The sequence below is a fragment of the Argopecten irradians genome, chromosome 7 (genome assembly GCF_041381155.1).
Source record: "Argopecten irradians isolate NY chromosome 7, Ai_NY, whole genome shotgun sequence".
NCBI lineage: Eukaryota > Metazoa > Mollusca > Bivalvia > Pectinida > Pectinidae > Argopecten > Argopecten irradians.
In genome coordinates this window covers 40,204,833-40,223,218 of record NC_091140.1, presented here as the reverse complement: position 1 = coordinate 40,223,218, position 18,386 = coordinate 40,204,833, and the positions used below count along the sequence as shown (strand labels likewise).

The window sequence follows — 18,386 nt, the reverse complement described above, 5'->3', positions numbered from 1 at the left end:
TATAGTAGATAACCTATGTTACCTACCCCCTCCAGAATGTTATAGTAGATAACTATGTTACCTAACCCCTAGAATGTTATAGTAATAACTATGTTACCTACCCCCTCCAGAATGTTATAGTAGATAACCTATGTTACCTACCCCCCTCCAGAATGTTATAGTAGATAACCTATGTTACCTACCCCCTCCAGAATGTTATAGTAGATAACCTATGTTACCTACCCCTCCAGAATGTTATAGTAGATAACCTATGTTACCTACCCCCTCCAGAATGTTATAGTAGATAACCTATGTTACCTACCCCTCCAGAATGTTATAGTAGATAACCTATGTTACCTACCCCTCCAGAATGTTATAGTAGATAACCTATGTTACCTACCCCCTCCAGAATGTTATAGTAGATAACCTATGTTACCTACCCCCTCCAGAATGTTATAGTAGATAACCTATGTTACCTACCCCCTCCAGAATGTTATAGTAGATAACCTATGTTACCTACCCCCTCCAGAATGTTATAGTAGATAACCTATGTTACCTACCCCCTCCAGAATGTTATAGTAGATAACCTATGTTACCTACCCCCTCCAGAATGTTATAGTAGATAACCTATGTTACCTACCCCCTCCAGAATGTTATAGTAGATAACCTATGTTACCTACCCCCTCCAGAATGTTTATAGTAGATAACCTATGTTACCTACCCCCTCCAGAATGTTATAGTAGATAACCTATGTTACCTACCCCCTCCAGAATGTTATAGTAGATAACCTATGTTACCTACCACCTCCCAGAATGTTATAGTAGATAACCTATGTTACCTACCCCCTCCAGAATGTTATAGTAGATAACCTATGTTACCTACCCCCTCCAGAATGTTATAGTAGATAACCTATGTTACCTACCCCCTCCAGAATGTTATAGTAGATAACCTATGTTACCTACCCCCTCCAGAATGTTATAGTAGTAGAAACCTATGTTACCTACCCCCTCCAGAATGTTATAGTAGATAACCTATGTTACCTACCCCCTCCAGAATGTTATAGTAGATAACCTATGTTACCTACCCCCTCCAGAATGTTATAGTAGATAACCTATGTTACCTACCCCCTCCAGAATGTTATAGTAGATAACCTATGTTACCTACCCCCTCCAGAATGTTATAGTAGATAACCTATGTTACCTACCCCCTCCAGAATGTTATAGTAGATAACCTATGTTACCTACCCCTCCAGAATGTTATAGTAGATAACCTATGTTACCTACCCCCTCCAGAATGTTATAGTAGATAACCTATGTTACCTACCCCCTCCAGAATGTTATAGTAGATAACCTATGTTACCTACCCCCTCCAGAATGTTATAGTAGATAACCTATGTTACCTACCCCCTCCAGAATGTTATAGTAGATAACCTATGTTACCTACCCCCTCCAGAATGTTATAGTAGATAACCTATGTTACCTACCCCCTCCAGAATGTTATAGTAGATAACCTATGTTACCTACCCCCTCCAGAATGTTATAGTAGATAACCTATGTTACCTACCCCCTCCAGAATGTTATAGTAGATAACCTATGTTACCTACCCCCTCCAGAATGTTATAGTAGATAACCTATGTTACCTACCCCCTCCAGAATGTTATAGTAGATAACCTATGTTACCTACCCCCTCCAGAATGTTATAGTATAGATAACCTATGTTACCTACCCCCTCCAGAATGTTATAGTAGATAACCTATGTTACCTACCCCCTCCAGAATGTTATAGTAGATAACCTATGTTACCTACCCCCTCCAGAATGTTATAGTAGATAACCTATGTTACCTACCCCCTCCAGAATGTTATAGTAGATAACCTATGTTACCTACCCCTCCAGAATGTTATAGTAGATAACCTATGTTACCTACCCCCTCCAGAATGTTATAGTAGATAACCTATGTTACCTACCCCCTCCAGAATGTTATAGTAGATAACCTATGTTACCTACCCCCTCCAGAATGTTATAGTAGATAACCTATGTTACCTACCCCCTCCAGAATGTTATAGTAGATAACCTATGTTACCTACCCCCTCCAGAATGTTATAGTAGATAACCTATGTTACCTACCCCCTCCAGAATGTTATAGTAGATAACCTATGTTACCTACCCCCTCCAGAATGTTATAGTAGATAACCTATGTTACCTACCCCCTCCAGAATGTTATAGTAGATAACCTATGTTACCTACCCCCTCCAGAATGTTATAGTAGATAACCTATGTTACCTACCCCCTCCAGAATGTTATAGTAGATAACCTATGTTACCTACCCCCTCCAGAATGTTATAGTAGATAACCTATGTTACCTACCCCCTCCAGAATGTTATAGTAGATAACCTATGTTACCTACCCCCTCCAGAATGTTATAGTAGATAACCTATGTTACCTACCCCCTCCAGAATGTTATAGTAGATAACCTATGTTACCTACCCCCTCCAGAATGTTATAGTAGATAACCTATGTTACCTACCCCCTCCAGAATGTTATAGTAGATAACCTATGTTACCTACCCCTCCATGTTACCTACCCCCTCCAGAATGTTATAGTAGATAACCTATGTTACCTACCCCCTCCAGAATGTTATAGTAGACAACCTATGTTACCTACCCCCTCCAGAATGTTATAGTAGATAACCTATGTTACCTACCCCCTCCAGAATGTTATAGTAGATAACCTATGTTACCTACCCCCTCCAGAATGTTATAGTAGATAACCTATGTTACCTACCCCCTTCAGAATGTTATAGTATATAACCTATGTTACCTACCCCCTCCAGAATGTTATAGTAGATAACCTATGTTACCTACCCCCTCCAGAATGTTATAGTAGATAACCTATGTTACCTACCCCCTCCAGAATGTTATAGTAGTAGATAACCTATGTTACCTACCCCCTCCAGAATGTTATAGTAGATAACCTATGTTACCTACCCCCTCCAGAATGTTATAGTAGATAACCTATGTTACCTACCCCCTCCAGAATGTTATAGTAGATAACCTATGTTACCTACCCCCTCCAGAATGTTATAGTAGATAACCTATGTTACCTACCCCCTCCAGAATGTTATAGTAGATAACCTATGTTACCTACCCCCTCCAGAATGTTATAGTAGATAACCTATGTTACCTACCCCCTCCAGAATGTTATAGTAGATAACCTATGTTACCTACCCCCTCCAGAATGTTATAGTAGATAACCTATGTTACCTACCCCCTCCAGAATGTTATAGTATATAACCTATGTTACCTACCTCCTCCAGAATGTTATAGTAGATAACTTATGTTACCTACCCCCTCCAGAATGTTATAGTAGATAACCTATGTTACCTACCCCTCCAGAAAGTTATAGTAGATAACCTATGTTACCTACCCCCTCCAGAATGTTATAGTAGATAACCTATGTTACCTACCCCCTCCAGAATGTTATAGTAGATAACCTATGTTACCTACCCCCTCCAGAATGTTATAGTAGATAACCTATGTTACCTACCCCCTCCAGAATGTTATAGTAGATAACCTATGTTACCTACCCCCTCCAGAATGTTATAGTAGATAACCTATGTTACCTACCTCCTCCAGAATGTTATAGTAGATAACCTATGTTACCTACCCCCTCCAGAATGTTATAGTAGATACCCTATGTTACCTACCCCCTCCAGAATGTTATAGTAGATAACCTATGTTACCTACCCCCTCCAGAATGTTATAGTAGATAACCTATGTTACCTACCCCCTCCAGAATGTTATAGTAGATAACCTATGTTACCTACCCCCTCCAGAATGTTATAGTAGATAACCTATGTTATAGTAGATAACCTACCCCTTCCAGAATGTTATAGTAGATAACCTATGTTACCTACCCCCTCCAGAATGTTATAGTAGATAACCTATGTTACCTACCCCCTCCAGAATGTTATAGTAGATAACCTATGTTACCTACCCCCTCCAGAATGTTATAGTAGATAACCTATGTTACCTACCCCCTCCAGAATGTTATAGTAGATAACCTATGTTACCTACCCCCTCCAGAATGTTATAGTAGATAACCTATGTTACCTACCCCCTCCAGAATGTTATAGTAGATAACCTATGTTACCTACCCCCTCCAGAATGTTATAGTAGATAACCTATGTTACCTACCCCCTCCAGAATGTTATAGTAGATAACCTATGTTACCTACCCCCTCCAGAATGTTATAGTAGATAAACCTATGTTACCTACCCCCTCCAGAATGTTATAGTAGATAACCTATGTTACCTACCCCTCCAGAAAGTTATAGTAGATAACCTATGTTACCTACCCCCTCCAGAATGTTATAGTAGATAACCTATGTTACCTACCCCCTCCAGAATGTTATAGTAGATAACCTATGTTACCTACCCCCTCCAGAATGTTATAGTAGATAACCTATGTTACCTACCCCCTCCAGAATGTTATAGTAGATAACCTATGTTACCTACCCCCTCCAGAATGTTATAGTAGATAACCTATGTTACCTACCCCCTCCAGAATGTTATAGTAGATAACCTATGTTACCTACCCCCTCCAGAATGTTATAGTAGATAACCTATGTTACCTACCCCTCCAGAATGTTATAGTAGATAACCTATGTTACCTACCCCCTCCAGAATGTTATAGTAGATAACCTATGTTACCTACCCCCTCAGAATGTTATAATACATATCCTATGTGTAATGTACCCCCCCCCCCTCCCTCCCTTCGAATATTATATTAGACAACCTATGTTACTTACCCCTTTCGGAATGGTGTATCCTAGTAACTGTATATCTTTCTGGAGTACTCTTGTGCTTCCAATGGATACTGGGAATACCAATCTAAAATACAACAATGTAGTTTAAACAAATTTACAGTTAAATATCGAAATCTAAAATTCGCGAAATAAATCGCCACCGAAAGATTCAAATACAAGTTCAATAGAGATTTAGAACTGTAAATAGCTGGATTCCATCTGAAGAAAAGTCGTAAGAAATGAAAATGAGAGAGTCGCCACAAATATAACATGGTTTACACTGATGTGAGATCAGCTCTCCTATGTTATATATGTACCGAGGGTCCATAACAATAAGCCTTTGTATATCAGCATCCATTCTTTACAAGGCATTGATCTCAAATACAGAATCACGAATCGATCATGAATCGATCACGAATCGATCACGAATAGAGTTCTGGAAAGCTCTGACAATTTCTAGAAGTTGTTTACACTATTGTATGCGTGCACCAATGCAGCTGAACAAAGAAACTTAATACAGATTACAAGCCTTTTTTCGTTGTGTCGAGTTCTTTAGTAATAGTAAAGCGATGCACAGAACCTGATATAGACTTGATATAGTCATGTAGAAACTGATCAGAGAGATAATCTGAAGGATGCACATTTCTGTCAAAAAAGTACGTTTCTATTCTTAGTTGAATTTTTATATGGGGATCTTTTTAAGGAAATTAAAATATCAAGCATTAATGTGTGAAATGTTACACTTACATTTAATGGCAATTTGAACACTTTTATTTATTAATCTAAAATATTGAAAAAAATTAATATTAAAATGTGACAAAAAAGTAAGCACATGGACCCCTTATTTTTCTGCCTGATTTAGAAAGAGCAACCTTTTTCTCTATTGATATGCGAAATATTTCATACTAGAATGTTTTCTATAAATTAAAAGTGTTAAATCTGGAATAAATGGCTGAAAATGGTACATTTTGTAGCTTAAAATTAAAAGATAGGGATAGCATATGTTGTTATTTTGAGACAAAACATGAGTTTTATTAATTATAACCATTGTATTTTAAAGAAGACTACAAGTAAATAAATTCTGTATACATCAAACACCTCATAAGGAAATTATGGCTTTAATTTATCGTGTATATGGTTAAAAGGGCAAAATTCACTTAAAATCCAATATTTTGTCAAATAGGTATCAAAAAAGCACACCGACATATGATTATCACGGTATTAAATCCCATTACCAGAAATTTAAATGAGAAAAAAGTTAAATTCGGAAAACTTTTGACTTTTCAGAGGTGTACATCCTAAACAAAGACTTAAAGGGGTTACAATTATTTCAATTTGACATAAATGGAATCTCTTGCATAATTCATGTCAAAATGAAATCATAAATAATTTCTTAAATGAATATTATTTCCTTTACTATATAGGTACATTTGTCTCAGTAATCCTCAAATGATTTTACCTGCATGTGTACTACACCTACCTGAAGGACTCTTTAAGACACGCTTTAAGATAGGGTAGACGGTTTAGGACATCCTCCGATATAGGACCAGATGGAGGAACTTGTTCACAAACTTCTACAAATAGTTTTTCTTGTTTGTCTGGGTTCCGAGCCAGTTGGTAAAACAGAAAGGTGAGTGCCATGGCAGTCTGAAGAGTATAAACACTGTCAATCTATTCTGTTTATAATGTTATAAATGTGTGAGTGTCACGGCAGTCTGGAGGGTAAAAACACTGACTATCTATTCTGTTTATAATGTTATAAATGTGTGAGTGTCATGACAGTCTGGAGGGTAAAAACACTGACTATCTATTCTGTTTATAATGTTATAAATGTGTGAGTGTCATACAGTGTAAAAAAACTATCTATTCTGTTTTAATGTTATAAATGTGTGAGTTCATGACAGTCTGGAGGGTAAAAACACTGACTATCTATTCTGTTTATATGTTTATAAATGTGTGGTGATGCAGTGGAGGGTAAAAACACTGTCATCTATTCTGTTTATATGTTATAAATGTGTGAGTGTCATGACAGTCTGGAGGGTAAAAACACTGACTATCTATTCTGTTTATAATGTTATAAATGTGTGAGTGCATGCAGTCTGGAGGGTAAAAACACTGACTATCTATTCTGTTTATAATGTTATAAATTTGTGAGTGTCATGACAGTCTGGAGGGTAAAAACACTGACTATCTATTCTGTTTATGTTTATGTTATAGTATAATTGTGAGTGTCATGACAGCTGGAGGGTAAAAACACTGACTATCTATTCTGTTTATAATGTTATAAATTTGTAAGTGTAATGACAGTCTGGAGGGTAAAACACTGACTATCTATTCTGTTTATAATGCTATAAATGTGTGAGTGTCATGACAGTCTGGAGGGTAAAAACATTGACTATCTATTCTATTTATAATGTTATAAATGTGTGAGTGCCATTACAGTCTGGAGGGCATGTTCTTGGTTTGATTACGCTGGTATCATGATAAAAATCGTTATCAATATAAAATAGTAACTAACTAATAAGGATATTACCGTGTAGTTGTTATATTTTGCGGGTGTAAATATTCGCGAGCGTTTTTTAAAGCCTTTTAAAGTCTCATTCTTATGACAGGCTATGTTAAGTGAAACCATAAAGAGATTTATGGATAGAGATTTAAATAAGATTTTGATAAATTTAGCGATTTTGAAAGGACTAACGAATTTAGCGAAATTAAAACCCCGCAAATATTAGTAACTACACAGTAGACGGATCTTGACATATTCAGTCGGGCACAAAACAAGTAAAGAGTGTATCTTTGTGTCGTCTAAAGCCAAGTCCTTCTGAATGCCTTATATGTGAGGTAGAGGAGGTTATTTAGAATATTGTACGATTATAACAAACGATAGGAGGAAAGTAGTGGTCACTACTTCTGATGTTACAATATTCTTTGAACAATATTTATTTAGTCATTGATATACGTACCGAGTCTAATCCTGCTATGAAGAGGTCTACTAGATAATTAGAGATCATTTCTGGTGTCATTCCCGGAGTGTTTATCATGTCCATCATCAGATTTGCTTCATCATTATCAAACGTTCTGTTTTTCAGTTCTTCTTTTGCTCTCTGTAGGTGGCCGTCTGCTATTCTTGATATCAAGAAATTTAATGGTACATCTTTGTATATGTATATGTTGAATGAGACAATAGTACATATACCTTTATGGGTAACATGTACTGAAACGAACTTTTGTGATTTCAGTAGTTCAATAAAACTGAAAGAGCATCTTAGCTTTGTCTGAATAACACGTTTTGTTTAGACAATGATCAGTAGTGCCAGACAAAAGACTATAAAACAACTAATGAATCAATATTGCAACACAACATAGTTCCAAAATATTGGTTTTCACCGAGCCTCGTGAAACCCTGTACAAAGATAAACCATACAAAGCTGTCCTATTAAAGTAGTTCTAATGGATGGAATAATATGTGACCAATGATACCTACAAACGTTCACGTTAGACTCTAGAAAAGCTCAGTCTGCAAATGATAAAATCTCGGGTCAAAAAGGTTGTGACTGTTTCAGTCCGGAAAGTAATATGTTCAAAAAGATCATCAGCGGAAGTGACGTCATACCTTCTCATGAACGTGATATGTTCCACAAATTGTCTGTAAGAGGGTGTATCATACCACAAGTACCACGGCACAGAGTACAGCGATTTCCCCAGGATTCCAAAGAATCCTCTCACGTGCTCCAGTATTGGCGCTGCCGTGACGTCACCGCCTTTGTTGATACAGCCGAGTCTAAGTCCAAAGCATAATGTACCTGCCCCTGAAAATGCCATTTCCTTTATTAAGGTAATTGCAAATATGAAAATAAATAAGTTTGAGTATAATACAGAAAAAAAACATATCATAATGATAGAACACGGAATTGTAATTTTGAAAATCTATCCAAAACACGGGATTATCATTGTGAAAACCTATCAAAAACACGGGATTATCATTGTGAAAACCTATCAAAAACACAGGGTTATCATTTTGAAAACCTGTCCAAAACACGGGATCATCATTGTGAAAACCTGTCCAAAACACGGGATCATCATTGTGAAAACCTATCCAAAACACGGGATCATCATTGTGAAAACCTATCCAAAACACGGGATCATCATTGTGAACACGGGGTTATCATTTTGAAAACCTGTCCAAAACACGGGATCATCATTGTGAAAACCTATCCAAAACACGGGATTATCATTGTGAAAACCTATCCAAAACAGACGCTTTGTAAAAATTTTATTGTGCCAAAATAAGTATGCTTATAATATATCCAATGAAATATTGGCACTATCTAATTAAAAAAGAAACAATAACAATTATTAACCACGTGATATGTTTTGATTAAAGATGCTGAATTATAAAGCAATTGAGTCGGTATCTTGTAGTGATACCCGATGTATACAGTTTTAATACCTTCTCTAGAATATTCGAGATTAAGGATTCCCGATGTGAACAGTTTTGATACCTTCTGTGGAATATTCGAGATGAAGTATTTCCCGATGTGTACAGTTTTGATACCTTCTGTGGAATATTCGAGATCAATTATTTCATGATTTGAACAATTTTGATACCTTCTGTGGAATATTCGAGTTTAAGTATTTCCCGATATGTACAGTTTTGATACCTTCTGTGGAATATTCGAGATTAAGTATTTCCCGATGTGTACAGTTTTGATAACCATCTCTTTGATACATTCGAGATTAAGTATTTCCTGATGTGTATAATTTTGATACCTTCTGTGGAATATTCGAGATACATTTTTTTTGTTCAGTTTTGATACCTTCTGTGGAATATTCGAGATCAATTATTTCCCGATGCAAACAGTTTTAATACCTTCTGTGGAATATTCGAGATTAAGGATTTCCCGACGTATACAGTTTTAATACCTTCTGTGGAATATTCGAGATTAAGGATTTCCCAATGTATACAGTTGTAATACCTTCTAAGGAATATTCGAGATTAAGGCTTTCCCGATGTGTACAGTTTTAATACCTTCTGTGGAATATTCGAGATTAAGGATTTCCCGACGCGTACAGTTGTAATACCTTCTGTGGAATATTCGAGACAAGGTAAGGGTAGATCCTTCATGATGTTATTTTCTTTGAATTTATCCACAAAGTCGTCAGCAACCTCACTCAGATGGGGTATAAACTTTGACAGGTTCTGAGGTCTTTTCAGTGTCTTTTGAGCTGGACGTCTCATTTCCATCCACTCGCTGCCCTGCCTGTAAACGATATGTCGATACTAGTGAAACCAACAGAAGGTTCTGGACGATTTACTGGATACATAAAAGATGCTTTCAGATAAACCCAAATATCAGCATGTCAAAATTCCTCAAAAAAATGTACAAGATGACATTCAGTAAATTAAAAAGCACCTTTCGTTGCTGGGCAAGAGGTGACCAACTGATATACTGAATGTATAGGGCATATTATCAAAGTTTTGCCTTTGATAATGAACGTTTTGCCCATGCGATACTAGTGCTGTCCGTGCCGTCAAATCAGCGCCCGGGCTGATATCACATTATGACGTCATAATTTGATATCAGCCCGGGCTGATATCACGTCATCCGGGGTTTTCACGCCGTATTTTAGAGTTGCCGCTTCGATTCAGTTTACTACAGATGATAAGTTGAAAAACGGATACAATTTTCAATTTAAAAATAGCTCTCGGATAAACGTATTGAGAAAGATATCAGAAATTAGAAATAGTCTGTTTCATGATGATTTTACTGGAGATATTGTCTTAACTAAGATCAGGTCAAAACGAGTTTTGTCCTCAGTGCCGAATATAACACAAAAAGAATGTAATCAGTATAAATAAAATCAACGACATGCGTTTGTCAACAAGAAGAGACACAGGAATAAATTAGACAGTTTAATACGTGTAGTTTAATTTTCCCGTCGAATTCATAATTCCTGTCCGTTGTAAAACTGATCATTCTGAAATGAACCCGCTTTGCCGGACTTTGTTGAATCTTATCATTTTTAAGTGATATTTAGCATTCACTAAGATCTTGTCAATTTTGCTTAAAATCTATTTTTCAACTCGTTCATTTAACCAGGGATTATGTATTTGTAAAAAACATATACATTGTACATGTTTCAACATTAAATTGGCCTTACATTATGACCAGTGGAATATCGGTCATTGATCAAAACGTTTTAATACATGTACTTGTTTTGAAATTGTTAAAATTTCTTTCTCTTTTTTTCAAAATGTGTGATAAAAAGGTTATGATATGTCAATTTTGATATCGCACCCTTTATCAGCCCTTGACCTGATATCAGCCCAAGGGCCACAGGCCGCAGGCCCTTGGGCTGATATCGCGGTCAAGGGCTGATAAAGGGTGCGATATCAAAATTGTCATATAATAACCTCTAAATATTGACCATATACATTGCGTCTACGCAATCGAGAGGAAAGCAAAAAAGGTATACAACTCCATAGACTAGGAATAAGAGTTAAGTTCATTTTGAAAAGATGAACTGTGCGTCAATAGAAACAGCTGCAGCACAAATACATGGATTAGTGTGCCAGTGGTCCAAAGGGCCATAATTGATAATTAAATACAACAATATGTTGCAATTCGACGATATTGAGTGGTAGCTTTTACATGTTCTCCTTATGAATTTCTTTCGTAATAAAAACAGATCAACCCCCCTACAATGTATCCCATTGTTTCTAATAAGAAAGTACTTCACGAAAGTTTAAATAGCAATCTGATTAAAATACAGATCCTTATTATCACTACATTTGATAAGAGGATATGACAACATCCCACTAGGGGTCACGTCCAGATGATCTTTGGAAATGGCCAATTAAATTGGCACTGCCAAAATCTTGACTGGGGACGAAATAGTTTGAAATAGATGTCCGAATTATGTTCGTGTACGTAGTTATCTCGCCCAAAGAGCACAATAAAACTAAATGAATACGTATACTGGAACGAAATGGCGTTATTAATTGACGTATAGCAATGTGTAGAAAATGTATTTGATCTAAAGTACAGGTGGTAAAATATCATCCGAACATGACCCCTTATGGGATGTTGTCAGATCCTCTATTGAACGGAGTGGTTATAAGGATATGTATTTTAATCAGATTGTTTAAATAGAGGTGACTTACAGTCGCCACTTTCGTAGAACTTATTGCTGCAGATTTCAAGATGATGATATTTTAATTTTGAAATTCTAATAAAAAAATCGAAGTATGAAAGAGAAATTCTCTGTTATATGTTGATATTCTACTCGTGGATCACAAAATGTTGTGAAACCCGAGGCTTGCAAAAAATATTTTATGATCCCCGATGGTAGAATATCCCTATCCATCATATCCATATATGAACGTGTATGATAATGCTTGTACCACACAGCTTTTTTGTTGGTGATGTGAAGTTGTGAATTGGTAAACAAGAGTTAAAACTTCTAGGTGTATGACTTACAAAATGGACACAGATGGACACGACTGCCCCTTAAAGTAGTGTTCTAGAAGCATTATGGAGGGTCGCTGTGGATACCGGCCCTCGTTCCGGAAGGCCGTCTCAATGACGGAAGGCTCGAACAGAAACACCATCCAGCGTTTGCCCATGCGCGCTTTACAAATAGGTCCATATTGGTTTTTGTAGTGCATCATGAGTTGATCAAGACGGGTGATTTTAAATCGAGCTGCACAAAGAAATGACATATATGCTGACACTGGTATCAATATTAAGTAATTATACAAAGAAAGAATAAGAGATTTGATATACACTAGTTACATTTAATTCTACGTCACCATTGACATCATCTCACTTTTGACCTTCGGTTGAGTGCTCGCCTCTGTGCGGAAGGCTCTGGTTTCTGACCCCTGGCCGAGATACACCATAGTCTATAAAAATGGTAGTTTCTGCTCCTGCTTAGTGCTCAGCAAGGAGTGGGACGACTGGTTAACCTATTATATGTATAATGTCTTCGACGGCATGCTTAAGTGATATAACAGTATAAAAAGGACAAGAGTTCCGGTTATACAAGAAGACACACCACGAAAATGCCGCAAGTCTCCCAAAACAGGCATCTCGCACTTCACACACGCTGTGCACCACAAACATGGGAGGCCATCCTTAAATGACCCTGGCTGTCTGTAATGGGGCGTAAGTATAACAAATCAAACAGAACAACCCGTTTTTTAAATTTCGAATGAAGAGCGAATGCAATATACACTAATTATATTTCAAATATATAAGTATTTGGAAGAAAGAAATCACAAAATAGTAGTTAATAGACGTAATTCTAAATACTATAATATAATTGTCATGCTTTGTTAAATTGTGTTTCTTTGATATTTAATATTTACTAAACACAATGTATCATATTCTCTATGTGTTGTTGATCCAAAGATTTAATTTGACAATTTCCACAGTGATTATGTCAGCATATCGAACCGACTATCACTTCGTCATAGAAACATCCTTTTTTGGGGATGTGGATGTGGCGCAGTGGTAGAAGGCGCATAGATATGTTTGGCTAGGCGATTGGGTGCCGTAGATCGTGAGTTTATCCCTATCCATCATATCCAATATGAACGTGTATGACAATGCTTGTACCACACAGCTTTTTTTTGTTGGTGATGATTGTGAAGTTGTGGAATTGGTACCTTGTTAGAAACAAGAGGTTAAAACTTCTAGGTGTATGGACTTACAAAAATGGATCACAGCCACCAAATGGACACGACCTGACCCTTTACCTTAAAAGTTTTGTATCTAGGATAGCAGTTATGGAAGGTACGCCTGATGGAGCATACCGGCCCTCGTTTTCCGGCGAGACTATGGCCCCCCACGCCGTACTCCAATGACGGAAGGCTGCTCGAACAAGATACCACCTATCCATGCACCGTTTAAGGTTTGCCCAATGCCACGCTTTTCATAGATAGGTCCATTTTCGGTTTTAGTACATTGCATTTCAGGAGTTGGATCAAAGTCGGGTGATTTTAAATCGAGCTGCACTAAGAACCTGACATACAACACCCTATCACGTGACATAAGAAATGACATATATGCTGACACTGGTATATTATCACCACTAAGTAATGATAATCAGTATTGATATCAGGAAACTAAATTATACACATATTTTACATTTCTAATTCTACGTTCACCATTCTGACCTCATCTCACTTCTTTCACCTTCGGTTGAAGGCTTCGCCTCATGGTGCGAAGGCTCTGGGTTCAGTTTCTGACCTGGCCGCGAAGGTTACACCTTAGGTCTAAATACAGTCGGGGTTAGATTCTGTGGTCCCCCTGCTTAGTGCTCAGCACAGGAGATGTGGGACGACCACTGGTTAAAACTATGTATCTAGTAATTAATAAGGGAAGGGGTGGGATGTGTTGCTTCTGAGGTGCCCCATCCCAAAGGACAAGGAGTCTCCTCCAAAACAGGGCATTTCGCACTTCACTCCATAGCTTGTGCTCCACAAACATGGGAGGGGCTCGATCCTTTAAATGACGTCCTGGCTGGTCATGTATTGGGGCGTAATGCTAATAACAAATCAAGAAAGAACAATTCCGTTTTTTTCTCTAATTTCGGATACATGTTCGAGGGGAATGGCTCTATACACTATTTTTATTTACAATATTATAAGGTATTTTGGAGAAAAGAGACTAATCACACTAAATAAATAAACTCAATCGGGATCGTATTTTCCCAAACATACTATGAGATAAACATTGTATCATCTGCTTTGTTAAATTGTTGTCTTTTCTTTGAGTATTTTAATATATACTAAACAAGCTATGAATCATAAATCACTCAAATGTCTGTTGGTTTGTATTCCTAAAGATTTAATTTTGAACAATTATCCACAGTGATATGTCAGACTTATCGAACCGACTATCACTCTCAAAACTTTTTTCGTCATAGAAACACAACCTTTTTTTGGGGATGTGGGTATGTGGCGAATTCGGTTAGATAGAAGGCGCAGGTATGTTTGGCCCTAGGCGATTGGGTTTGCCTCGTTCGATCGTGAGTTCGAGGCCCGGATAAGGGCAAGGAGTCAGTTAAATTGTCATGCTTTGTTAAATTGTGTTTCTTTGATATTTTACTATAATATAATATACAGAATGATTAATAGTTCATAGACGTTAATTCTTAATATTATGATATGATATTGAATAATTATATTTAATAGATGTAATTCATAATTTTATTATATAAAAACGAAACAGTGATTGATAGTTAATAGGCGTAATTCTAAATACTAAAATATAAATACTGAATGGTTTCAGCTGTAGACGTAGGCCTATGAATGGCCACTGGTAGATGCCAGTAGGACCAGGGACGTCCTGGAAACTTCGAGGGATACTGGTGTCAGCATTCACAGCATTAGTCGTCACATTTCGTCCGCCATTACATAGCGAGCATACAGATACAAGACGTCTTCAATAAAATGGAAAAACATCATAATTCAACATTTCAAACAAACGAGATTTTATCATACAACACGTTTTATATCAAGTGACTTCCCGTGTATTATATTTGCGTGTGACTTCGCCAGTGTAATTTATTTGCGTGTGACTTCGCCCGTGTAATATACTTGCGTGTGACTTCGCTCGTGTAATATATTTGCGTGTGACTTCGCCAGTGTAATCTATTTGCGTGTGACTTCGCCCGTGTAATATATTTGCGTGTGACTTCGCCCGTGTAATATATTTGCGTGTGTGACTTCGCACGCGTGTAATATATTTCTGCAAACTGCTGTCTTCCACATCCGTCTCGTAATATATTTGCGTGCTACTTTCGCCCGTGTAATATTATAAGACTCTTTCATAAGTGGATATGAAGTATAGGGAAATTCTACCCGAGGGTCACAAATGTAGTAAAACCCGAGGCTTGCCGAGGGTTTTGCAACATTTTGTGATCCCGAGGTTAGAATATCCATATCCTTCATATCCACTTATGAAAGAGTATTTTTCTTTCATACCTCGACGTTTTATTGCAATTTTACAACTATAATATCCCGCCATTTTGAAATTAATTCGTAGAAATCCACAATTGAAAGTCAAGTTTCTATACATAAAAAAATACGTGATATTTTCAACACAAATTCCGTTGTTTGCATCTTTGATGTAAAACCAGTCAAGTTTGTGGGGAAAAAAGTAAAATACAGCAATACAGCCTCAGGCGACATGAGTTTATTGCCCTAGACCAGCCAGTATTACACCCGCAGGTATGAAAGAAATTTGCGTGCTACTTCGCCCGTGTAATATAGTTTTTGGTTCACATAGAGCTTTTATAGGCAAAAATATGAAGAAACTCGGTAAATTGTATAATCAAAGAGCGTACAGTGTATACGGAATTGTTTTGTTTGTATGTAATATAATGAATTTTAAACATTTCTGAAACAGCGACATTTGAACATTTTTTGTTAAAAAAAGTTTCCTGATCTCGGAAAAGGCGACAGTGTCGTGCAATAATCCTTTAACACGTTCAACAGAGGGTGTATAAAGAAAACAGTCCAAATATGAAATCTTACCTTGGTAGTATATAATATCGTGACATCCTGTCTATGCCCCGACCAAACATCCGTCTATTTCAAGCCTCCATATCTTCGAAATCCCCTGACGGGGGCCTCCCCCCAGTGATAACGTCATTACGTTCACAACAATGGCACTGTGTGATAGGTACACGATAAGGGTGGAGTACTCTCACAACCAATGGTCCTGTGTGATAGTACACGATAGGGTGAGTACTCCCCGACAATGGTTCCCGTGTGATTTGGTACACGATAGGGTGGAGTACTCCCCGACAATGGTCCGGTGTGATAGGTTATCCCATAGGGTGGAGTAATCCGACAATGGTCCGTTGTGATAGGTACACGATAGGGTGAGGTACTCCCCAAAACAATTGGTCCCGTGTGATTGGTATCCGATGGGTGGAGTACTCCCAACCAATGGTCCTGTGTGATAGGTATCGACTAGGGTGGAGTACTCTCCAAACAAAATGGTCCGTGTTCAACAGTTGGAGAAAGTGATCAAAACCTACAGAGAGCATTAATTAAATAAAATAGATTTATATCACACGCATCACTTTGGGCTTCGGGGATTGTGATGGAGTTTAGGTTATTGTAATAAAGAGACTCGAGGATTGTGAATGGGATGTTTAAGGTTATTGTTATAAAGAAGATCGAGGATTGTGATGGGATGTAAGGTTTTTGTATAAGGAGACTCGAGGACTTGTTGATGGGATGTAAGGTTAATTGTATAAGGAGACTCGAGGATTGTGATTATGATGGGATGTAGGTTATTGTATAGGAGACTCGAGGATTTGTGATGGGATGTTAGGTTATGTATAAGGAGGACTCGAGGATTGTGATGGTATGTAAGGTTATTGTATAAAGGAGACTCAGGATTGTGATGGGATGTATCAGGTTATTGTATAAGGAGACTCGAGGATTGTGATGGGATCTAGGTTAATTGGTAAAAAATTTGAATAACGTTGAGACTCGAGGATTGTGATGGGTATGTTAGGTTATTGTATAGGGAGACTCGAGGATTGTGATGGGATGTTAGGTTTTATTGTATAAGGAGACTCGAGGATTGTAGATGGGATGTTAAGGTTATTGAATAAGGAGACTCGAGATTGTGATGGGGATGTAAGGTTATTGTTTAAGGAGACTCGAGCGATTGTGATGGGATGTTTAGTTGTGTTAATTGTATAAGGACTCGAGGCGACGCTGATTGTGATGAGTTACGCTTGAGTATTCGTATAAGGAGATCGAGGATTGTGCTGGGATGTTAGGTTATTGTATAAGGAGACTCGATGATTGTGATGGGATGTTAGGTTATTGTATAAAGGAGACTCGAGCGATTGTGATTTTGGGAGGATATTAGGTTATTGTATAAGGAGACTCGAGGATTGTGATGGGATGTTAGGTTATTGTATAAGGAGACTCGAGGATTGTGATGGGTGTTAGGTTATTGTATAAGGAGACTCGAGGATTTGTGATGGGATGTTAGGTTATTGTATAAGGAGGACTCGGAGAACGAGGGATTGTGATGGGAATGTTAAGGTTATTTGTATAAGGAGACTCGAGGATTGTGATGGGATGTTAGGTTATTGTATAAGGAGACTCGAGGATTGTGATGGGGATGTAAGGTTATTGTATAAGGAGACTCGAGGATTGTGATAGGGATGTTAGGTTATTGTATAAGGAGACTCGAGGGATTGTGATGGGATGTAAGGTTATTGTATAAGGAGACTCGAGGATTTGTGATGGGATTGTAAGGTTATTGTATAAGGAGACTCGAGGATTGTGATGGGATGTTAGGTTATTGTATAAGGAGACTCGAGGATTGTGATGGGATGTTCGTAAGGTTATTGTATAAGGAGACTCGAGGATTGTGATGGGATGTTAGGTTATTGTATATAAAGGAGACTCGAGGATTGTGATGGGATGTTAGGTTATTGTATAAGGAGGACTCGAGGGATTGTGATGGGATGTTAGTTATTGTATAAGATGGACTCCGAGGATATGTGTGGAATGTAAGGTTAGTTTGTATCAAGGAGACTCGAGGATTGTGATGGGATGTTAG

General features: G+C 37.6%; 1 protein-coding gene across 1 annotated transcript; it reads right to left on the bottom strand.

Moving 5' to 3' along the window:
- Window positions 1-4,758: 4,758 nt before the first annotated feature.
- Window positions 4,759-16,419, bottom strand: LOC138327219 (probable cytochrome P450 49a1). Its single transcript, XM_069273198.1, has 8 exons — window positions 16,328-16,419; window positions 15,068-15,231; window positions 12,264-12,486; window positions 9,865-10,043; window positions 8,396-8,591; window positions 7,746-7,908; window positions 6,263-6,429; window positions 4,759-4,867 (listed from the first exon to the last, which is right to left on the bottom strand). Exons 1-8 carry the CDS (start codon window positions 16,375-16,377, stop codon window positions 4,759-4,761), a joined length of 1,251 nt encoding a protein of 416 aa, XP_069129299.1. The 5' UTR covers window positions 16,378-16,419.
- Between the last annotated feature and the right edge of the window lie 1,967 nt (window positions 16,420-18,386).

Coding starts and splice junctions, on each gene's coding strand:
- LOC138327219 (XM_069273198.1), bottom strand. CDS start 16,377: ATGTTTGGTCGGGGCATAGACAGGATGTCACGATATTATATACTACCA. Junction 15,232..16,327: donor CGATATTATATACTACCAAG/GTAAGATTTCAT, acceptor ATTTTATTGAAG/ACGTCTTGTATCTGTATGCT. Junction 6,430..7,745: donor TCATAGCAGGATTAGACTCG/GTACGTATATCA, acceptor TATACTCTTCAG/ACTGCCATGGCACTCACCTT.